Below are 23,230 nucleotides of genomic sequence, written 5' to 3'. Positions count from 1 at the left end.
CCCGCGCTGCTTACTCAATTCTGAGCGGCTTTCCGAGCATCTGCCTCAGTATTCATTTCACCAGCATTTTTCCTAAATAAATAATTGGTTTGTTTGATGTTTACATGAAATTCTGTTTATTAACTGTAATATTTGTTTCGTCATAATGTAACTGTATTTATTCTGTATTAAAAACAATTTTTACTCATTTCCTGATTGCATTTGCTGCCAAAGCAAACTCATTTCGATAATAAAATAAATATGGCAAATTAATTAGTTATAGGAGCTTTTAATTAGTGTTTCCTACGGTAGGCCAATGCAGTTTAGATACCATCTCTCATTGCAGCAACGCATAAAATATACGTATTGTACAATTAAAAATGATAATCTTTCCGGGGGCTTTATGAAACTTATTTCGAAATAATCACTAATAAGCAATTTCGTTATTAACCTGGTGTTTAATCTGGGAGAAAGCAAGGACTTGTGGTGCATAAACTGTTTGTAAAATCTGTATCCACTTATCTGAGGAGAATTATTGTCTTCGTAATATTAAAGGCGACAAAGAACAGTGCAGATGATTCTCAGAAATAGTGCTCAAATTATATAATCTTATGGCATTGAAGATAATTTGAGATAATTAGGGCTTTAGTAGCAAATGCGTTTTTTTATATAGAAAAAATGTTTATTGTCTCTAAAACATTACTATATTTAACCTTGTCCTTCTGCAGGCGCGCTTCACAAAAAATATCCTAATGTGTTCGAACAGTGCAAATAAAAAACAGCATCTGCAAAGCGCGACAAATATTAAATAATATACGCATCGCATATTAAAAAGCAATTAAGAGTTTATGTCAGCGATAAAATCATAAATACATAAGAACCTCAATTTAAATAATAATCAGCTATCTGCTGTAATATGTATGCATGTGTAATAAATGGATTGTTAATAGATGAAATGTTTGAAATATCAAGGTTCTATTCAACTCTCTAACATTTTATTTGAAAATTATCCATCCAGAATAAATCCAATTAAACTTGTTTTTGAGTGTAATCAAGGTTTAGTAATGAAAAGAAAAATAGTTCAAATCTACAGGATGTTTCTTAATGATATACGAGTATTTAAACTCCACATAGAAAGTGAGTGAAAAATAATTCTCGGGAAAGGAGCTAAAAAGCGAACGAGGCCCTTATTTTTGCATCTAAAGATGTTTTAATTAGCTTACCATGAAGAGTTATACCCTTAAATACTCGCGATCATTAACAAATATCTGGAATATATATATATACATTTAGTTTGAATTATTCCCTACCAGGCCCTGTGATTTCAACTGTGGCGTTGCCATATTTCTACTAATACTATTACAAAGAAATTAATCGTCAAAGAGGAGGATATTGACAGCATTAACCTAAAAAATCAGTGGCGTCTTGTCAAACAATTACCACCAACTAAATATAAAAGTTTTCTGATTTTCTTTTCACATTTAATAAAAACCACAACATTTAAGTGCTGGAAAGCATTGATAACCTAGAATATCCGCCTGTTTTTAAACAGGTTGAGAGTTCTAATTATGAATGTTTTTCAGACATGCCCAAACACATCGGAATTGGAGCCCCTTTATCTGCCCCAGCAGTTATATCTGCGGCCGATAGCGAAACTGAACATATCCTTGCAGTTGCCGAACTTAACAAAGTTGGGCAAAAGTGTGTCACATTGGGAGATTATGGATAAACTGAAGGAGCTGATCAGGCCTGATGAATTTACTGTTTTAAAAGTGACGAGAACTACGATGGAATTTGTGAGGCTGGAGGCCGAGGTGGAGAAACGATCTAAGCTGGAGCGAGTTGTGTCGAAAATTAACAACAAAATGATTAAATTGAAAGATTTCGCCGACCTGATGCGAGTGAAAGCTGCTGAAACGCCCTCAGAATTTCCAAATAGACGCGCTTGGGATGCTTTCTTCTCAGAGGCGAAGAACATGAACGAAATGAAACCTGGCGAGCGTCCCGATACGATGCATATCTCGAATATTCCCTCAAAATGGTTTACACCTTTCCCTCAAAGTGGCGATAATGATGATGATACAACGCCATCAGGTAAAGGTCTTTAGTGAACATTCCACATTGATCAAAACACCACAACTTTTAGAAAAGATTCTCTACAGGGTCTTTGAGAAATTTGGCAGCATTCGTTACGTGGACATTCCAATTTGCGACCCTTATCGCAAAAAAATGAAAGAACACATATCTGGACTCAAATTTTCTAGTTTTGAAAAACTGGACTTTTTTGAGGGTTATATTCAGTTTAAAGACTACATCGGCTTTACCAAGGCGATGGATTTTTTTCGCGATAAAAAGCTAGTGCATAAAAATGATGGTTATGTGGAAATCGAAATCAAAGTGGACTTTGATAAAACCAAACATTTAAGGTATACATTGCTCTTCATCAAGACTCGGTTTAGGCTTCAAGGTCTGTGTTTCAGTGATGCCTCCATCAGGAGAAGGGAAATTGTTAGAGACAGATTAGTGAAAAAGGCGAGAGAAAAAGAGGAGAAAGACAAGATAGCTTTGGAAGAAATAAAGAAGCAGGAAGAAGTTGAAAGGTTTGCAGACCAGTTTTAATCCAGGCAACATTGAATCATAGTTTCAATTGATTTTCAGAAAAAAGAATGAAAACCTGAAAACGCAAAAAGAGATCCGTCGACGTATGCGGGAAGAGAAGCGCAAAACCAAAATTTTACAGAAATTGGAAATAACTGGATCAGACGAAATCAATGAGAAAATCGCTAAGGAGGAAAAGAAACTCGTTAAAGTCCAGAGGAAACTGGAGGCCATTCGGATGGTGGAGGAGCTTTTTAAGAGGATTAAAGTAGGCATATTTTAACAGACTAATGTTATACTTTTTGTTTGAACCCGTTTAGTACTTTGAAAATTACTAAAAGGTAATAATTGTTTACAGGAGAAAAGTGAGGGAGAAATCCAACGCTACAACTTGCCAGATCCCAAAGCAGATAAGGTACTTGCCAATAAATAAAGTTACATCTATTTTTCATAAATTAATTTTCTTCAAATGGTTAGCTAAAAAGACTAAAAAATATCAGAGAATTGGACTACTTAAGCCAAAAAGAGAAACTTCATCACGCAGTCAAAGGTCGAGCAATGCTCAAGACTATACTATCGGACGGGGTGAAAACTGCAAAATTCTCCGACTCGTCCGACTCAGAACTTTCTTTAGACGCCAGCCCAGGTGCATATCATAAAAACACGGATTTTAAAAGATTTTTGATTGGTTCATTTAGGTGATCGCAGAGTAACTGCTCCAATGCGAAGCCAACATCGGCCAGATTTTCTGTTTGATGGCCAACCCCCGTCGATGTACGGTTTTCCGTTTCAACCAATGTATCAACCTTTCGGACCTCCAATCTACCAAGATATCGACATCTTTAGTGTTTATAGAGGTGCTAGAGGTAGAGGTATGACGGGAATTGAAAATCATCGACCAGCTATTAACAGTTTTTTCCTCTAAGGCCGTGGTAGAGGACGAGGATTTAATCAACGAGGTAGAGGAGCTCACGGTGGACGAGGGTTTTATCCACCAGAAGTATATGAAGAATACAGCAATCAGTACAATAGGAAGAGAAATCAGTATTCCAAACGCAGGTAAATATTTTTAACACTAAATTATTAACTTGCAGATTAAACGTTGGTTTTCAGTTCTCGATCGTACTCTCCACGCAGATCTCGAAACTCGCGATCGCGCTCCAGAAGCCATTCGCATGGAAGATTGCGAAGCAGAAGCCCATCGAGATCCAGAAAACGGTCGAGAAAAAGCGATCGAGACAGCAGAAGCAGATCACGGAGTTACAGAAGAAAATCTAGGTAAACTCGGCTCTTCAACTGTTAGCAAAATGTCAATTCTCGTAATAATTTAGGTCTAGAAGTAGACATCGTAGTCGTTCAAAGTCTAGAAGATCGCGATCGAAATCCAAAAACACCCGATCTGCAAGTAGGAGTAAGTCAAGAGACAGAAAATCGAAAAATAGGAGCCACTCTAGATCCGGTAGTCAGTTAAAGCGCAGTAGATCAAGGTTTGTTTCAGAATCTGCTTCGCATGTCATCTAGTTGATTTTAAATCCAGATCCAGGGCAAATTCCGTGGATTCGACAAAGTTTATGACTCCGAGAGAGTTGAAGGAGCAAAAAAACCAGCACAGGAGTAAATCATGGTCTTTCACGGAAGATGGCGAGAAAGGTGGACGATCGTGGTCGCAAAGCCCAATAATAACCACCGAAAAGTGAGCTTTTAAAACCGCAAGTAATAATTAATTTGTTTTAATTTGTTGCGTAAAGTATGTTTTATTTGTAAGTAGCAACTTTTAGGTTACTGGTTCTATCAATAAACTTTGCTAATATTCTGCAATCTTTGAAAGAAAATTTAGCGACGAGAACGTTTCATTCATTTATTTTAACAACTTCCATACAATAACAATTTAAAATATTTGTTAAAACTAAGACAGTTTGTAGTGCTGCCAACAATAACGGTTTATTACTAGCAATTAATTTGTAAAGTGAGTGAGAATGTTAATGGGTCCAGCACCGAATATTGAAAAATAATTATGTATCGGCCCTAATACAATCATAATTTACAATCTACGCTTGTTCCTAAGCCATTGCCGAAACCGGCAAAGAACTATGCTTTGGTTTGGTTTTATTGATGAATACTTTTATACATCCGTTAAAATCAGCCGAGACGAGCACATAGCCGCCACAGCCTTTGGTGTGCTGTTCGACTACTGGGTCTTCAACCTGAAAAGCCATTAAATCATTAGTTAAATGGGCGATTTTTCTCTACAGCTACTTACTCTACTAATATCATCCCGACTAGCCCCAATACTTTTGCGTTGATTCTCTTCCAACATCTTGATTATGGCCTCTGGATTAGGTGCGAAAACTGCGCAAGTTACCACGGCATTGTGGGCTTTTATAGCTTCCCAGAAATAATTCCGGTCCCTTCTAACGGAGGAAAACTTGGCATAATCGTGGTTTGTCTTCCATATGTAAATGTCCCGATTTTCCGAGCCGCTGATTATGTACTTTCCATCGTGGCTAAAGCTCCCTTTGATTTGACTGCTCATATTTACATACCCTGCAATATCGGTTCGTTTAGCTTTTCTCCGAGTGCTGCACGTTTCAGTACTAACCTTTTCCTTTATATTTACACGAAACGTTCAAGTCGCGTAAATCATACAACCTAATTCTGCTGTCGTTCGATGTGACCAGTATTTTGTCTTCTCCAGGCATCGGTTCGATTCCGCTCACTTTTCTTCCCACTGCGTTTCGTCCTCTGGACGATCGCACATGGATTTGTGTGTGGTATTTTAGTTGGTCAGTGCTGTAAATATATATTTATCTTTTCTTTCTAGTCAACGCTATATGTTTTTCTTATAAACGTCTAGTTGGGATTTTTACTGAAAGCGTTTACCTATAAAATATACACCGACCATCGTATGTTCCCACAACGGCAAACTTCCCATTTTGGCAGAAATTTGCGGCTGTAATCAGTTTGGGATTTCCTTCCACCTCGTTCCAAACAGCAACCTAATTAACAAATTCCAAAATATCGATAAAATTTTATTGAAAACAAACATACTTAAATAAATAATTTGCTTTGTAAAATCGTGCCTGTATTTAATAAAATAAAAATAAAATGTATATAAATAGATTGATATTTATTATGAAACTGAAAAGTAGTGCAGTCAGGATGCGTCTGTTTCACAGAAGGATCTTTGGAAACTTTGGGAAATTTCAATTTTAAATTTGGGCTGCGATTTATCTATGTTTTTACTTAATAAATGCCCGATTGTTTTTACTCTGTATCGAGGAGACAACAAAAAAGTGTCTAAAGCGTAGAACCTTTAGCTGAAAAAACCCTTCTTGTTGATATCGATAAAATGAGCAGTTTTTCAGAAAAAGTAAGCTAGCAAGGTAAAATGCATACAAAGCTAAACACAATCGGTTCAAAACATGGAAAAATGAGGCTGGCGGTAGCTTTTGGGCTTAATTAGTATATTTACCTTTTTGTCCGGGATATTCCACAGCCTCAGCTTGCCATCCAACGATCCGCTTAAAAAGTAACGATCGTCCCTAGGATGGAAAACGATAGCAGTAACGAAATCAATATGTTGGAAACAGCACAGACATTCCTTTCGGGAAATGTGCCACAATCTATAACACAAAAAAAATCAGTTTTATCCCATTTGTATCATAACGCAAATGTGCTTACCGAACTGTTTTATCCATACTCGAGGAAAGAATGAAGTAGTTTTTCGACCAGGAAACATCCAATAGATCTGAGGTGTGTCCCGAATAAGTGCAGAACGGTTTGGGCATAAATGTGATTCGACTGGCCTCTTCAGGGCTTAATGCCTCCAGTGCGGCCAAATTTGAGTGATCGGTTGAATGATGGGATGCAAGTGATTCTTGGGACGGTGTTGGCGACACTTTTTCAGCGTTGTATTTTGTTCTCATGTCCTAAATTTTGAAAAATTTCATTTGTTCAAAGATACTTATTTGTATAGAATTGACAGTAGCGGAATCAATATCCACTACTTTTGTCCGTGTTTATTCGCTTTTTAACTATACATCGTGGCCAGCTAAAATCAGTGAGAATTCGCAATTCCACCATCAACATCACAAATCGCCTTTGCCAGGAAGAATAAAACAAAGTTTTCCTTGTAACGTGGCCTTAAGACATTCCTAATTTCATATTTTTATGGAGAATTTTTTTTAAATTGCTTGCTGAATAAAATGATGAAAAAGAATCGTCAAAATTACGAAAAATACAAAAAATACATAAGCAATAGCAAGTCATAAAGCAAAGCTGTCCTCATCTGATTGATCAGTTCTTCAAAAAAAGCTTGTTGATTAAGACGTAGAATAAATCTTCTATTGAAGACAATAACGAAAATGGGGCAAACTGATAAGTAGATCGAATTTAACACAAAGAATAAAGCAATGTTTTCTCTATCAAACGGCGTCAGTTCGTACATAATGCAGCTACAGAGATAAAATTTTGTGTAAAATTTCTGATGGGTTTTTCTACCAGTGTATATTTTCAAGACTCACCTGGAAAAAAGGATAGGCATCTTTGATGACCCATATTCTCAAAATCTTATCCTGGCCAGCGGTGGCTAACAATCGTCCACAGCTCGAGAATTTCATGCACCAAATTGAACCCTCGTGTTGATCGTCTTTCAGCTCCTGGATGTGTTCGACTTTTTCAAACTCGAATGGCCCCTTGTGTGAGTTTGAAGCCTAGAAAAATGTATTAAATGCGGATAAAGCAACCGAGGTAAGCGTTGATTGTGTACTTTTAGCTTGCAATTTTGCTCCCCTGGATGGACATTGTCCACGATATCAATGATGTCCTCTTTGTGCCTGGCGTGAGATACCTCCTGAGCAATGCTCTTCGCTTTATGCATGACCTTCTTAACGTTTGACCCGAATATCCTTTTTAATCGGGCCGTTCGTTTGCGCATTCCTACTAGAAGTGCAACTAGAATCCATTCAATTTACCAATCTAGTGTTCCTTACCGCCAGCTTCAGGATCATCCACAATAGGAATATCGGATTTCTTGATATCAACACTTTCCTCATCACTTTCTTTTTCTTTTTCCATACTGGAGGAACTGACATACTCGGATGTTAATCGCATGATATGCAAAGATAAGGGGTTGATGCATTGCGGAAGTTTATCTTCGGCCACACTTAAAGGAATGCGTTCGCCTGCAAACGCGGACATTTGAAACTATTTCTAGGGCTTAATCAGTGGACAATTGGTGTGTCAATATTTAAAAGACTGTGTTATTGTGAATATTACCATCATAAGGGGCTGGAATGGAAAAAATCGTAAAATGTGGCGTTAAGATTGTTAGTGCTTGGTCAACGTTATATTTGTATAAAATGCACAACTCGATAATCAGTTTAGCGCTATATTTAATGAATTTTAAATTGTTTGTTGTGTGCAGACTTTAAGTAAATTAATCGAGCTGTACATCCAATGTAATAATTGTTTATTTGATTCCAAGAACAGCAAACTGAGTTGCTCAGAAAAGTAAAATGGGGTGATTCCCTCTAATGCTGCGTTATTCAATTATCCACGCTGTAGAACGAGAAATTCGACAATAGCGTTTTTCTTTGCAAATACATCAAACAAAAATCATATAAATTGAAAGTTAGTATTTTAATTGCCCCACTTTCTCCCCATTCGAATCAACTACAGTTTTTCGATCTCAATTTCCGTTCGTATTTAAATAAAACACCCTGAACAACTTATACATTTCCTGGACGCAAAACTAGAAATTTATCGAAAGTTTCCTACTGTTTTTGGAATCAATTCAGCAAAACCACAAAAAAATTGGTGCCTGCCGTTAGTGCCATCCATAAATCACAATGATTGCCAGTGGAATATATAAGATATTTCAATGCATTTTATGCCATTTTCTCGGCAGCGGCTTTTTGCAGAAGCAATTTACAAGGAAAACAAAAATCGTGTATCTTACCATAGACTAGGTAGGAATGCCGTAGTTTATTTGATTCTTGAAAAAACAAAATATATTTGAATTTTCAACGTTTTTTTTATATGTTTGCAGGTTTTTTTCGACAATTTTCCTTGAGTTTTGAAGCAATTTTCGCAGAAATTAATCGAAATTGCCGAAATAAACATGTTTGAAACTCGCACAAAGATGATTTGGTGCTTATCATCTTACCTGTGTCAAGATTAAGAACGGTAACTTGCTCCAAAATTTCCAAGTCTGATAATTGCTTGCCAGAATCCGTATGGGTTCTCACTTTCATATTGCTGGCACAAAGCAGGTTCTCATCCCCAGCCGATTTTCTTCGGTCCCTCGACGTATGTCGACCGGAGATCTGATGCGTTCCCCTAAAGAACCATTGAAAAATATTGAATGGAAAGAAAAACCGAACAAAACCCACCGATGAGGACCGAGACTGTAGTGGCCTAAACTACTTCTATTTGATGTCCGACTACTGCTGCTGGTGCTCTCTTCTAGTGGCGGTACTAAACTAAATAAAGGAAAAAAAGATTGGAAATTCTGCTTTCATGAAGACTGTGAACTAACCGATCGGCTCCAGGCGTTGGAACGTACTCAGTCACAGGTTTCATCGAGCAATTGAAGCCCGTGCCTTGCGCTTTGATGCTCTCGGTGTCCATTGGTTTAACTACAAACTGTCCTCGGGTCAACTGGAAAAAATGCGAATGTAGTTTATCTCATCAATATTTGAAATTGATTGAGTGGATTGTTGAGTTAGTGTTGCTCAATGTAAAAGTTGTTTGGGAAGATGCAGCTGAAAAGTGATGAATGTTCAGTGTCTCTTTTGGGTTCCAAACGGAGTTGAGTTAACAGTGTTTCGATAAGTTCTAAACAGTGTGCTTTCCACACTAGAAGCGTAGGCTCGGTACAACTGCACAAATGATAGATAAACCATAACAGTTTGATGCAAAAAGTTGTTAACAAAGTATTAGAATTATAAAATACCAGCAAAGTAATGATGATTATACAATTACTGCATTAACGAACTCAAAGCTAGTTGGGATGTTAACACACTTTAAAAATGAGTATTCCAGACAAAATCCAAGCTTTTCCTACAACTAGTGCTAAAATAACGCAAGCAAAACGCTTATTGAGACAAACATACCGCACTATCTGAACTTGTCATGCTGAAGCCAACTGGATTCCCCTATTTACGAAAGAAACTCGTCATAAAATTTTCAAATGCCATTTAAAACTAATACTTGCTAATTTAAGGCTTACTTGAGTAATGTCGAGCGAATGGCCACTTTTCAAAGTGGAGCTTTTAGATCCATCGGACTGACTCTGCACCAGCCTATCGGACTTGAAACACTGAGATTTCACCGATGATACTGAATTAAGACGCTCAATTTCGCGAGCCAGAGACTCGATAGTACTGGCAGGACTAGTCAGGTCAGCTGTAGTGGGAAAACTGCTGCTTGAAGCTGATTTCTGGAACAAATTTCGATTCGTTAATTGTCAATTCAATATCTGCAAACAGTTGAAAACCGTACAGCAATAGTAGCCGGATAGTTGGGGGCTTTGATCTTCTTTTTACGTCTAGGTGGAGCAACAGGAGCAGCAGCTATTAGGCTCGGCTTTTGCTGTGAAGCATTAGAGGCTTTGGTACTGGCCACCACGTCAGGTTCTTGAAGAGCAGCCGAAGCCGATTTGTCTGAATCCGTTGCAAGAGCGGTGGCCCCTGAAACAATAATAAAGTTAATTTTCTAATGAAATGATGGCAGACTGGAAAGTACCTGCGTTGGCCAAAGCCAAAGTACTGGGAAACTTTTTCGAGCTTTGCGTTGATTCGGAATCCAGCGAACTGGACGACAAAGCGGAAATGGAAATTGCCTTTCTAGCAGTATCTGGAAGGAAACAGGAATACAAAGGTTAATGCAAAGAAAATTTCATGTCCAGTGGATGAACAAAAATAAGATTTTAATCAATACTTACCAGCATTGGTGACTCTCATTAATCGGCCGAGAGAATTAATACTTTGTAAACTAAGGGTATCTTGTTCAATAATGCGAAAAGGATGCGACGCTTTGCTGGGAGCCGCAAAAACGCCTTCAACTGATGAAGTCTGGCTGTGTGGTGGCGTAATGTTGCCACAGCCATCCTCATCCTCTCTTTGAAGTTTTTCTCGAAGCTCTATTGCAAGAAAAAAAAATGTTTTAAGCTGTGAAATTATTCGGGTTTATACTCTTTTTTCACTTTGTAAGTCGGCTCACCTTGAAACCGCTTTTTGCTAGTCGGAGGTGATATGTTTTGAGGCTTCAGAAACACATGCTCGCTGGTTTCTTCGAAACTTTCGACTTGCTTCGATTGGGTTTGGATGTTTACGGGGAAATTGGGTTCAGAGCTGGACCTTTTCGTGATACTTTCTGTTGATCCCTTCTTAAGCTTGTTTCTGATCGAAACGAAAGAGTCGAATTAATATTTCGATTATTAAACAGGATATTTTATTGCCCTCGCTAAGATAAACCCTACCTAGAGGGAAAACTGAATTGGGTTAAAACTGAATGGTTTTTTTTGCAAATAAACTTCGCAACAATACTTTAGGATGCTGATAAATAGAGATATAGAGAGCTGATGAGCTTAGATGAAGAGTTTTGAGTAATAATTATGGAGATAAGCTTGAACAATTGCATTTGAGCTGTGAACAGCAACAAGGTTTCTATAACTAGATCAATTTGAATGGTTCCTGCAACCTTGGAGTCTGGGTGCTGGATTCTATAGATCAAGATACCAGATAACCTGTCAGGTATTTCGTTGTTTATTGCTATTTGTTTAAGTGTCAGTGTTTTGTGAGTAAATCACTCAATTGGTATAACGTTCATGATAGTCTATCTGGAGGTAAGTGATCTCTTTAATTAGATATGATATAATGTTTTGAACTTTAATACCTGGAACCATGATTTGGTGTATTATCTTCAGCGTCATAAAACTCCTCTGAATCGCTGCTGCTAGACATTGCGGATATGAGGTGTTGTCATGTTCAATCAACCCAATTAATAGAACATGGTGAATAGTCGATATACAGTCCTTATCCTAAATTACACAAATTATACCATTTTGAATACACTTTTATTTACTAAATGCCAGTCATTTGACTTAAATGTGACATCAGTTGACAAACTGTATCGATAAAACAGAGCGCTTCCAAACGCGTTAACGGGCTGGGCAAGTGTACAGAACCGGACTCAGCGTTTGCAAAACCCGATAATAAACAGCAGAAACAAGAGACTGTCTATTCATTCTCTCTGAGATAGAAATATTAACCAAAATAGTGTTCAACCTACAAATTTGCTTCGTTTGATGATCGTGTCTTTTGAGTCCCTACGAACGTTTAGATTTTTTCCTGTTTTATCTTAAAGCGCACTTTAAATTAAGCAGTCTCAGCAGAAAAAGTCACAAAGTTTGAGGAAAATTACCATTTTATTTAATCAATTGACAACGTTAGAAAAGATGCTAAAACTTTTGCGTAAAACACAAATACGATGCCTCTTAGCGACAATTTTGCGTTACAATTTTGCGAGTTACGAATAGTTGATACCTAAAACACGATTTAGCCGCAAATAGCACCGGATAATCTCATTTACGTGCCTTATTAAGTGGTTTCAGAAAATTTAAAAATTAAGAGGGACTCAAATCACACGATCACCGCTTCATTTTCATTTTCCTAGTTATCAGTATGTTTTTCACTAATTGTTAAGATCTGGGTCTTTTGAGAAAATCGAGTGAAAACAAATGATAGAGTTGCCGAATGTGCGATTTTTTCGGCCTGAGCGGCGTGAAACGGCAAGGACGTCATGCCGTCCTTTATCATTTGTTATCTTATGAAAATTGGGTTAACTTATGTGAATGCAATGTGGCGGAAACGGCATATTCTCGGAAAATCTCCAGGAAAAAGTGGTTTGTTAAGGCGTGTTCATTTATTTTGAATGGGCTTTTGGCTTATTACGGCCCTATAGATATTCTGTCACTTAAATTTTGTCGTTTCTGTCCGCAGGGCGGCAGTGCAGTTAGTTGTCAGCCCAAGGCTATTTCCTTTACTAAAAGAGAAATCAACATGGAGGACCTAGCAGTGGAAGTTGTCGGCGAAAATGGGGCCCTTTATAAGGTTTGTATTATTCAAAGTATATTAAAACGGGCGGTTAAAGTGCGATAAAACGGTGCGCGAAAGATTCCGGTTTCAATTCGACCAACCAGCGAGGATTTGTCTCATTTTTCCATCCAAATTTTTACATTTTCTCCACTGGCAAACGCGGTTCTTTTGACGCCATGACCGTTTGACAGGGCGTGATAAAACTCCATGTGTCCCCGAAAATACTGGATTATGCCCTTTGAAGCGCGACTGGATCTAGATTTTAGCCTCTTTCACAATAAATCGCCACAAAAAACCGTTTAATCAGTTCCTTTGCATAAGGTTATGTTCGTGCCCGTATCGGATTACAGTAGCATTGGGCCCCTTTTATAGCTTCTTTCTTGTTTCAGGGCTTCATTCTCGATCTATTCGATGACGGAGTTCTTGTGGATTTTGAGGATGAGTAAGTATGGCTTTGTCTTGAATAATTAGCCATAGGTATCGGTCTTGCTTACAAATGCAAAAGTCTGTTATCGTGAGTCAACAAATCATTTAATCACAATAATGTATTTAGGGGGTTTTGGTCATTATCTGCTAATTCAATCCATGGAATTCATGGAACAAAGGCGTAAACTTGACAGTAAAGGGGAACCTAAAGAACTCAGTCTTTATGTGGCTCTAAATTAGTTTTTTAATAAAGATGGTGATGTATCGAGAAGGATGACAAGAAAGTCAATGCATACGGAAAAACTAAATTATTAAATGTGCATTCGAATGCTAAGAACACTGATACAAATGCGGATTTATTTGGAGTCTTCTACAGATAACAGCTGCATGTGAAAGACTTGTGATGGGAGGTTTCAGACCTCCATTGCCAGAACGCAGATACGTTTTTAATCTCCATTCGGTTGATAGTAACTCCATAGTACTCACATAAGCAATCGTTTGAATCATAGAGCAGCTTCTTTGGGTGGCATGTGACCGAGTAACCACTTTCCTGGGTTTCATAAATAGTTTACAAAAATTCAATATTTCTCGCTGTTTTGGCTAAGCCAATCGTTATTCTGTAGCAAATTACAGATCACCCAATGGAAACACCTTTAGTTTGTGACTTTATATGAATATGCAGGCTCTTCTACTGTCGCTTATGGCCATCGGTTTGAGTTCCTTTGGAAACGTGCAAAGCACTTTCATAGTAGTTTTTTTTGTCAAAAGGTCCTCTAGGATATTTTTAGCACTGAAGCTAAACTCTATGTGGAACACTGAAATATTGAAGCTTTTCATAAAAAAAGGTTCGTTTGTTCATCCTTCAGAAGATAGATCCGTTTTGAGTACAATTGAATTTATACACTTGTATATTGGCTCTGCAGTCTCAGTCTCTTGAGTCGGCGGTTAATAATTCCTAATGTTATTCGGAAACAATTATATCAATAATCTGTACGTCTAATTCTCTTCATGAAGCAACATGGCATTTTCCCTATCTATAAGATATTGATTTCCAACCGATAGTCAATGATGAAAATTTGATAAATGTCTGCAGATAAACAACGACATTTTCGTGGGTTGAATTTTTTTCCAAAATTGGTTGTATTATTTTACTTTAAAACTACTCAGACTGTTTAGACATAATTCATCGAAACTCAAGAATAAAAACTGCCTAATTGCAGTTTTGAAACTGTCTGCTGTCAAATCCGTTATCATTAAGAAATTTAAATTGTTTCACATAGTTATTTCTTCTGCTAATACTTATTCGCCTTACGCCCCCTATTTAAAATTTTGTAGTTAAAAAAAGATTATTTAAATACTTGAGTGGAAGTTGTAGGTACAATCTCTTCGTTTTTTGTTCGTCAACACTGCCAACTTCCTGTACTAAACTTTGCTGTTATTTGTGTATTACGCGATAGTGCATTTCTAACTACAGTAGATGCTAGACAAATCTGTTTTTTTTTTAATTACTTGAGTTCTACCTTGGTGTGTTTGAATCATTATTTATTTGTTTTCCATCAATTTTCGGTTCAGTTTCCCACGCGTCCAACAGTGATAAATCCGGCCATCCAGGTGGCCATTTTCAGTGGCAGTTTTTCTTTTCTATTCACGTATTTCGAATTATTTTAAATAGAATTTGTCGAACCGAGAAGTGAAAACAAGGGGAGTGCTTCGTCAAGCATAAACCGCGATTCTTGTGAAATATAAGTCTTGCAGTATCACATGTGAGTGATTATGACTATTTAAACTGTTTAGAATTACAATACAAGGGCTATTGACAATACCAGTCCACGCTTTAATTTTAAGCGGGTATTCATAAAAAAACTTTTGTTGCTTCATGGATAACTATATCAAAACAATGTAAAAGGTAAAAACGTCGAATTAAATACAGAAGTAAAATTTTGAATAAGTAACTCAATGGCTTGAATATTTGAGTAGAATATGCACTGAAATAGTCACAGTGCATAAATTGACAAAGCCAGTAATTGAAAAAAGCTTACATTAAATTACAACTTATTTCTCAAGAACGTAAACCCTTGTTGCTGCCAAATATGTAAATAAGATTCTTATCAAGTAAAAATTACTTTGATTCCCGCGTTCATGTTTTTTTATCTAGGTGAAACTGGTATAAAAATTCTTGATTGATCCCTAAACTACTAATGACTTATAAGTAAATTACTTGCCAATGAGTCACAATCTATTTAAAAAAACGGGTTTTCATAATTGATACTAAGAGTCTTAACTCTTAGTATCAATTATGAAAATCAAAATAGACTAATGGGTTTTTGATTGTTACAGTTGGCAACCTGATTCAAAGTTTCCTTACGAACAAGTCAGGTTACCTCCCGTCGCCCCCGAAACCCCAGTCGAATACACCAGAAACATGGAAGTGGAAGTATTTTCCCGATCAAACAACCAAGAGGGATACGGCTGGTGGAAAGCGACGATTAAAATGATGAAAGGCGATTTTTACGTGGTTGAATACTTGGGTTGGGACAACACATACACAGAGATAGTTAATACTGACCGGCTTAGGCAGAAAAACACCAACCCGCCCATTGAAAAAAGCTTGTTTTATAAATTTGAAATAGAAGTTCCTGAAGATGTGCGAGACTAGTAAGTCATGGTTTTTGACTTCCAAATTCCTGAGCTAATTTCCGTTTTTTCTGTTGTATTACAGTTGCAAAAAGGACTCCCATAAAGAATTTGCAAAGGTCATAGGCGCCGATCGCATATTTTACAACGCAGAGAAAGGCGTTCTAGTTGTTATTTCTAGATGCGAAACTAGCCAAAAACGGGCATCGTTGTTGCAAGACATGCACTTCAGGGGACTGTCTCAGAAGGTCTTGTTGTTGAAGAGAACGGAAGAACTAGCAAGACAGTTGGAAAACACCAAGTTGGCTAATATAGGAGGGTAAGCAATTTTCTTCGATTAACTCGCTTAATGAATGGATCTTCTGCATTTGTTTCTTCTTGAATCTCTGCTTAATGTGACTAGGAAGGATGTGGCTTAGTTAGCTTTACAAACTACCAAAACATTTTTCATCTGAATACTCGCTATTATTCGGGTTTCAAACTAAAAAAAATATTTTTGAAACATCTAACAACACAGGCATTAACAGTTGAAAAAACTCGTGAATAAGCTCATTATTTGCTTGTTACAGTTGTTCTGATGAATTTAACGTAAAGGAAGATTTAATGGGATTGGCTATTGGGGCTCACGGTGTAAATATACAGCAAGCGAGAAAAGTGGAGGGCATTACAAACATCGAATTAGAGGAAAATTCCTGTACTTTTAAAATTTACGGAGAATCAGACGAGGCCGTCAGAAAAGCACGGTCCATGTTAGAATACAGCCAGGAATCTTTACAAGTCCCCAGAGCTCTAGTGGGCAAAGTTATTGGAAAGAACGGCAGAATCATACAGGAAATTGTTGATAAAAGCGGAGTGGTAAGCGATTAGCTAATTGGTTTTGATGTTGGTTAACTTTATTGAAACTCAGGTTCGGGTGAAAATCGAGGGCGACAATGAACCAGAACCAACAATTCCTCGCGAGGAGGGACAGATTCCTTTCGTTTTTGTCGGCACAGTAGAAAGCATATCCAATGTCAAGATCCTTCTGGAATACCATCTGGCCCATCTGAAAGTAAATATTTTTTTTGTTTTTACTGAACTTTGTGTATAGGACACGATTAATTCCAGGAAGTGGAACAACTGCGTCAAGAGAAACGGGACATTGATCAACAACTACGCAGCATTCATCATGGTTCAAACCTGGGGTCGATGCAGTCGCTTACAATGAGCGGGCGTCGTTCTGATCGGGGCCACAGCAGTGGAATGGACGGAAGAGGCTACAGAGGGGAAAGAGGCGGACACCGTGGTAGGGGACGAGGCTCCAGACAAGGCGGAGATCGTTATGGCCAGGGTACGCATCAGTCTCAAACCGACTATAATAACATTGACGAGCGGCCGGGTCGTAATAAGGGCGCTCCAAGGGGGGGATATACACCAAATGGTCGTATTCCTAGGGGGGGCGGAGCACGAGGGAGAACGTCTGTAGATTCAGCGGGTGATCGGAAGTAATGATTTCAATTGTTTCAACTGTTATATGGGGGGCTTGAATATGCTGTGGCCCAGAATAACGCGTGACTGCAGCGGCAGGCAGGACCAGACGCCTGCCTGCATTGCTGCTTTTGTCTTGTATGATTTGTGGTGTTGCGATGATTCAGCATTTGGTCGAAAGCATATCTTTTTCGCGAGCTTCAGGCGCAATGTTTGGTAATCGAATCTCGGCTCAATGGAATCACAATGCTCTCTGACCGACTGTTTCATACTAAAACCACAAATTGTGTAATTTTCAAATGACTTAAATAGACTGACCCGGCCGATGACTCAATTTAACCACGTTTTTGATCAACTTAACACAATGGGTATGTTGTGTTTTTTGTAAGGGTGTGTATGGTACAAGCTTGGTGCGTTGATTATTTCGTCGTTAAAAGTTATTTAATAACATGTGAATGCCATCAGCACATGCATATGTTATGTATTCAATAAATATTTAATTAACTAACACCAAGATGGTCATTACACCGTAACCGTGAAAAACATCGCAACCAATCTACGAGGAATTCTTGTGCATTTTTTATTTGATTTAAAAAAAATCTGGGCGTTGTAACTTACACCGTATTTTAAATCTAGCTCGTTTCTTCAGAACGTTTTGTTCAGTTTAGAGGGATTTTACGTCAGCGAATTCAAATAACGGCTTTTTCAGCTGATCCATTGCGCGTTTTTTAAATTCACATTACACTGTTAGATGAAAAAGCGACTTTATAGTACCACTCCAGTGGTAGGAGGAGTAAATGTATATATTCGAAGATTTAATTTTCATCATACTTCTCTTTTTTTGCTTTTATTACCATGCTTTATTGCTGACCCACTTCGAACTGCTATTAGGCATTGAACTCGAATTGCAACCATTACGAATCCATATTCGGTACCATACGTACTGGTCAGCAGTGTTAAGGTACACATTTAAAGTATCTTATTGAGAGGCGTGTTTTGGTATAAAGTCATTTCCACGGTCCTTGCGATCTGTTCAGTTTCGGTTTTATAGCAAATCACGTGCGATTATTTCGAAAAAATTGTGTAACAATTTTTCATGTAGGATATTGCGGAGTTATAAACTGCAAGTTCGGATTTTTTGTCATTGAAATAGTTTTTTCATAAAGGGAAGATTATTCGAATTTTCTACACACTTTGTCGGCGAACAAACTATTGCTGCGTTTCAAAATCTGATTTTTATGCTAATTTAAGGTTCCAACGGGAGTCGGCTTGCACTTTATAACTCCTTAATGCCTCTTTGATTGACTTTATAGTTGGGTACTTAAAAACCTGACTTTTTGGTTTTGATATTTTTATTTTACTTGCTGTATTAAGTGTAGCATATATTGTAATATTTTACCTAGACGCTACGAGCTGCTATATAGCGGAATTCAGTCGTTGAGACCCAATTTATGACTGTTTGCCTATATTTTGGCTTGAAGCAGAAAAAATATTAAAGGAAAATAATGTGGACTTTTCAAGGCTTTTGTACAGATAGATGCAGATGTTAGCCACTCAGATCTAAAACACTTATTGAAATAAAAATCAAACTGAAAAAATATTCCATAATTAATTGGCAATCCTGATTCATGTTCAGCTTATATCTGCATCTCCTATTATCTATATCGTGAAGTATTTAGGCAAATCGCGTGTTAACAGCATTGCTAACGACAAGCAATACAACTCTTACTGTTTTAGTCTATAACAGTATCAATGGGTTGAATTGGGAACGTTAATTTGCTGTTAAGACGCGATATATTCTATATAAAGAGTTAGTAAAATTCCAAGAGGCTTCTAAGTATCTCTGAGTTTTATATTAAGTAAAGTAAACTAAAGAACTTTGCTGGAAGGGTACGTAACCAGGCCATGTCCCGTCACACGTTGTAAATCTCTAACGCTATCTATAATTTTGTTCTTCGCGCTGATTGATTGCAGTAAATGGGGGATTTTTGTAGATGTTCGTGTGATTTTTTTTGAATTTCAATGTTAATTCATAGGTAGCGTTCGAGGTATGCTAGAGTTGTGCGTTTGCTAAATCAACAAATACTAAAGGACATTCTCCAATTGTTTTTATTTACCGCGGCATTTATCAATCAAATAGAAGATTAGTATAATTTTAGCTCAGGTCTAATTTCTAGCATAATTGGATCTTTGCAATAATACTCACAAATTTCAATAAAAGTTACTGATATATTCGAGGATGTCCTGACCGGAAAAGAACCAAGTTATACCGGCGACTTCTGCCAAAAAAATTCGTAAGAATTAGGCTGAAAGACTGGCTCTCAAATTTGTCGTATCTTTAAATTGTGACTTTTTTAGAAATATAAATTGATTACAAAACCGAGTTGAGGCTGTTTTATTGCATTAGTTAATCAGAGGACATTGGACTTGGGTACCCTTTCAAGGATTGTTTTGCTTGTTTATTATTGTATTTGCTTTATTTTTTTTATATACAACTGCTGTTTTGTTGGAATTTTATGGATTTGTAATGGATGAAATGTTTATGTGCAGTGAATGCTTTGAAAGGTTGCCACACATCCAATGTTGATTTGAGTTTCTTTCTTTGGATCTGTGTGCTAACACTTTAATTCGAAATTAATATTTATCGATTTACTTTAACGAAGATATACTGTTTTTTTCTGTGTTAGGTAAGTATTTGGTTGTAAATTTCTACGAAAGTATTTTAGACGAATGTCTAAATCTGAATAAACTTTGAATGATTTTGTTGATAGGTTCGCGTTATCAGACTCCTGATTCAGTAGACGATCGTATGTCGGAGTCAAGAAAGTATATGAGGTATCGTTCTGCTAGAGGCTACGGCAGACGAGGAGACGATAGGCGCAGAAACCACGACGATGAAGAAACTGTTTTGGATAGTCAGGAAGTGTCTAGTGTCGACAGAGGTAAGCAATTTAAAGTTCCAACAGTTGCCTCCTTGTGTTTCCGGATTTGTTTCTTAAAAGGAAAATGGATGGTTTGCACAATTTTTACAACACTTAAAAATAACCAGGGGCTCTAACAAAATCAATATGCGGTAATTGTTTGGTTTCAATTGAACCCTTTAGACGAAAGAGCATCGTAAGTGAAATAGATGAAAACAAGTCGTTTTGGCAAAAAAACTCAACGAACGGTAGATCTTTATCGGACAAGAGTTTTCAAATTTGCTTCTGCTTCATCTGCTGTTTGCACGAACATGCAAAATGAGAATCAGCTCATTAAACATCATAATTACATCGCAGAGTCGGTTTCAAGCCATGAGGGCGGACGATGGTCTGAAAGCGGAAGACCCGCAAGGAGAAGAAGAGGCGGGCCACGTAGGGAAGTTCGAGAAGGATCCAGACAAAACGATCAGGATAAAAGCAATGATAAGAGCAACTTGAGCCCGCCAGGTATGAAGTTTGTGCCCAATGCGACTCCGTCCGCTATCTAACGACTTTTCACCCAACTAAACCTGGTGTCCAAATGGAAACCACCATCCGTTTGCTTACGAAAACTGCAATATTCATGTTTCCAGACCTCATAAAATCATTTTCTCGGCCTTAATCGTTCAAATCGCATTACTGAAGCGAATGTTTCTTTGTTGTAGTGGACATTCAGTCTGAAGTACCAGAGGCACCACAACCAGTCACCACCAGCAGCACTAACGAGCCCAAACAGAACGGCGTAGCCGCTCCAAATGTCAATAGAAAACCCAAATCCATCAGGGCACAGCCCCGTTTCAGCGAACGTGGCGAAAAACCCAAGAAACCGATGGTAAATGGTGCCGTCGCTTAATGTGACTGTGTCTAAATTTCTGAGTGCTGCGACAACCTTTGCTATAGAGACGATCGTTTGATGGATGTTTATTTGAGTCGCATCAGTTCAAATTTCACTAGTTCGTCCAACGTTTGATTGCGGAGAACAGTTTAAGTCAATTTGCTTTCGCTTTTCTTCAACAACGGTCGAAGTCGTTTTGTTCGCAATCGAGTTCGCTATTATTTACCTTTTTTTTTCATTAATTTCAGTCATTGGCTTTTGTGCTTAACTTATCCTTTACATGATATTCTAAATTATTAGTGTGAATTCTTGGTGTATTGCCAGTCAGTAGACCCTAAAATCAAGCAAGTTTCGCAAATGTCCCGTTAGAGGAAGATGCGTATTTTTATTGGGTCACGTATTTAATTGAAGTGTTTATTATCAGACCTTAGCCACATTTTCGGCCAAGCAGCTATTGTTATGCATTTATTAATTTTATCGAATCGCAGTAAATCGCCTAGTTTGATTTCCCAGAAAACTGTGGTTGATGAATTCTTGATAGATGGAGACTAAATGTATATTATAAACATGCTTTTTTTAATTTGTCGCGTAACCTATTTCAGTTAAAGTGTATAGATGATCGAAGTAGTGAAAAATACATAAATACATACATACAGGGTGGACAACTACCCGTGCTCTGACGAGACGATGGACTGTCTTGGTTCTGTGAACCGGTTTTTTACATCTATGGAAACTTGATGGGTTGTTTGCTTTGAGCACGTCGCATGTTCATTTCTATTGAAAAAGTTGACTCCAAAGTAAACATGCTGACAAGTTCGCCATTCCGTGAGACTGCTCAGTGTTAGTGAATCGCAATTTGGAAGGGAAAATCGAAACTACTTTTCTAATTTCATATACCAGCGGCCGCGCACACTCGAATTGTAGTTTTTTAGTTTTATATACCACCTAATGTATTTTTGTTTCTTATTTATATGTATTTGTAAGGTCTGTTCTATAGTTTGTAGAGTTAAAATAACACTTGATATTACTTAGTTTCTTTTTTTTTCCATTTTATATAACTAGGAATTACCAGTGTAAATATATAACATTCAATTTACACAACTTGCAAGTAATTTTTGGTCTTCAACGTTTGTTATAAAAGAGTTCCGTTTTTTTTCCTGTTCTGTTGTGTTAATACGGACACAATTTTTTGCATTGAATAAAAATGTCAGATGGTGCAATTTAATTTAAATTATTTTAAAACCCCTAATTTCAATAACCGAATTTTGCGCAAATAATCTACAGGGAGGTCTAGTTTCAGTCGCAATGAATTATTAGTGCAGCGCATTCCCGAAACCAACAAGAAATTTATAACTTGTGCAATGGAAAAAAATGTTAGTGCCATAAACTATATTCAAGAAATCCTTCGTTAAGGAAATACCGAGTGTTTAACTTTTGCTTGAACAAATTAATGTATTAATCGTTGCCAAACGGCCGTGGATTTTTGAACATTTTTGACTTGAAAAAAGTCCAGGATGTTTAAATTTGGCTTGAAAAAACCTAATTTATTAATTGTTGCCAAACGACTGTATTTTGCGGACGATAACTCTAGAGAGGGAGCACATTTTGCAGTAAAACTTTTTTTGTTTTGTTTTATGAGTGTCGTTCGTATTAACATGCTAATGAACGTTTTCAATGAAAAAAGCTGTTTTTTCATAAAATAGAAATAACTTTTTGCAAACTGAATGAAGAAAAACCTTTTTTTTGCAAATAATAAAATTTCTAAATAAAAAAGCTAATAGTCATTTGATGAAACTGTAACATAAAAAAGTTACAAATTCAATCAGTGGAAATCCAAGGTCAAAACATTTTTTACTCATGTTGCACAAAGAAATTGAGAAGTTATTTTTTTTAATATGAACTATTCAAAGTTGTCTCATTCCTTTCTCATTATATACGGGCGCCACTCACAAAACAAAAATTTTGTTTTTATTGCAAAATGAGCTCCTTCGTTGTCTTCTGCAAAAATTCGTTCAAATGTCCTTGGCCGTTTGGCAGCAGATAAATTAATTTTTTTCAAGCCAAACTTACACATACGGTAATGCAGGGTATCCTTAACGAAACGTTTTGCGAATATATTTTCGCTTTAGAAAGTGGACCACCCTGCATATATATTTATTTTTCTTCTAGCAGGTTCAAAAAGCCCTCTCTTGTTCTTTCGCGCAAGATTTATCAGTTTTACACAATATATG

At 37.2% G+C, this 23,230-nt stretch overlaps 3 protein-coding genes across 9 annotated transcripts; 2 read left to right on the top strand and 1 right to left on the bottom strand.

The window, feature by feature from the left end:
• The first annotated feature begins 1,393 nt into the window (after window positions 1-1,393).
• On the top strand, window positions 1,394-4,390 carry LOC109539708 (A-kinase anchor protein 17A). Its single transcript, XM_019907646.2, has 11 exons — window positions 1,394-2,073; window positions 2,126-2,405; window positions 2,460-2,579; window positions 2,638-2,845; window positions 2,936-2,992; window positions 3,055-3,223; window positions 3,276-3,449; window positions 3,504-3,636; window positions 3,691-3,855; window positions 3,909-4,064; window positions 4,115-4,390. The coding sequence occupies exons 1-11, from the start codon at window positions 1,548-1,550 to the stop codon at window positions 4,272-4,274; spliced, it is 2,148 nt and encodes a 715-aa protein (XP_019763205.2). The 5' UTR covers window positions 1,394-1,547; the 3' UTR covers window positions 4,275-4,390.
• Window positions 4,391-4,421: 31 nt separating this feature from the next.
• Window positions 4,422-11,701, bottom strand: LOC109539705 (WD repeat-containing protein 44). 6 transcript variants are annotated; one of them, XM_019907635.2, is made up of 20 exons: window positions 11,476-11,701; window positions 10,801-10,979; window positions 10,523-10,720; window positions 10,324-10,434; window positions 10,081-10,268; window positions 9,809-10,018; window positions 9,693-9,734; window positions 9,116-9,237; window positions 8,970-9,059; window positions 8,744-8,916; window positions 8,537-8,572; window positions 7,569-7,760; window positions 7,346-7,518; window positions 7,101-7,289; window positions 6,259-6,506; window positions 6,050-6,200; window positions 5,458-5,573; window positions 5,177-5,367; window positions 4,838-5,121; window positions 4,422-4,781 (listed from the first exon to the last, which is right to left on the bottom strand). In XM_019907635.2, exons 1-20 carry the CDS (start codon window positions 11,541-11,543, stop codon window positions 4,638-4,640), a joined length of 3,105 nt encoding a protein of 1,034 aa, XP_019763194.2. In that variant the 5' UTR covers window positions 11,544-11,701; the 3' UTR covers window positions 4,422-4,637. The 6 variants fall into 6 exon arrangements, with proteins under 6 accessions (XP_019763194.2, XP_019763195.2, XP_019763196.2 ...); XM_019907636.2 differs by having other exon boundaries at window positions 7,346-7,515; XM_019907637.2 differs by lacking the exon at window positions 8,537-8,572.
• Window positions 11,343-22,224, top strand: LOC109539709 (synaptic functional regulator FMR1). Of its 2 annotated transcripts, XM_019907647.2 has the most exons (11): window positions 11,343-11,425; window positions 12,582-12,692; window positions 13,067-13,119; window positions 15,441-15,758; window positions 15,823-16,056; window positions 16,307-16,592; window positions 16,645-16,788; window positions 16,845-17,067; window positions 19,976-20,146; window positions 20,483-20,632; window positions 20,830-22,224. In XM_019907647.2, exons 1-11 carry the CDS (start codon window positions 11,408-11,410, stop codon window positions 21,015-21,017), a joined length of 1,896 nt encoding a protein of 631 aa, XP_019763206.1. In that variant the 5' UTR covers window positions 11,343-11,407; the 3' UTR covers window positions 21,018-22,224. The 2 variants fall into 2 exon arrangements, with proteins under 2 accessions (XP_019763206.1, XP_019763207.1); XM_019907648.2 differs by lacking the exon at window positions 20,483-20,632 and having other exon boundaries at window positions 11,344-11,425.
• Window positions 22,225-23,230: the final 1,006 nt, after the last annotated feature.

The sequence above is a fragment of the Dendroctonus ponderosae genome, unplaced genomic scaffold (assembly GCF_020466585.1).
Source record: "Dendroctonus ponderosae isolate FM_Combo_2020 unplaced genomic scaffold, Dpon_F_20191213v2 Dpon_F_20191213_7, whole genome shotgun sequence".
Lineage (NCBI taxonomy): Eukaryota > Metazoa > Arthropoda > Insecta > Coleoptera > Curculionidae > Dendroctonus > Dendroctonus ponderosae.
The sequence above is the reverse complement of the archived record's forward strand: the minus strand, read 5'-3'. Positions and strand labels throughout refer to the sequence as shown.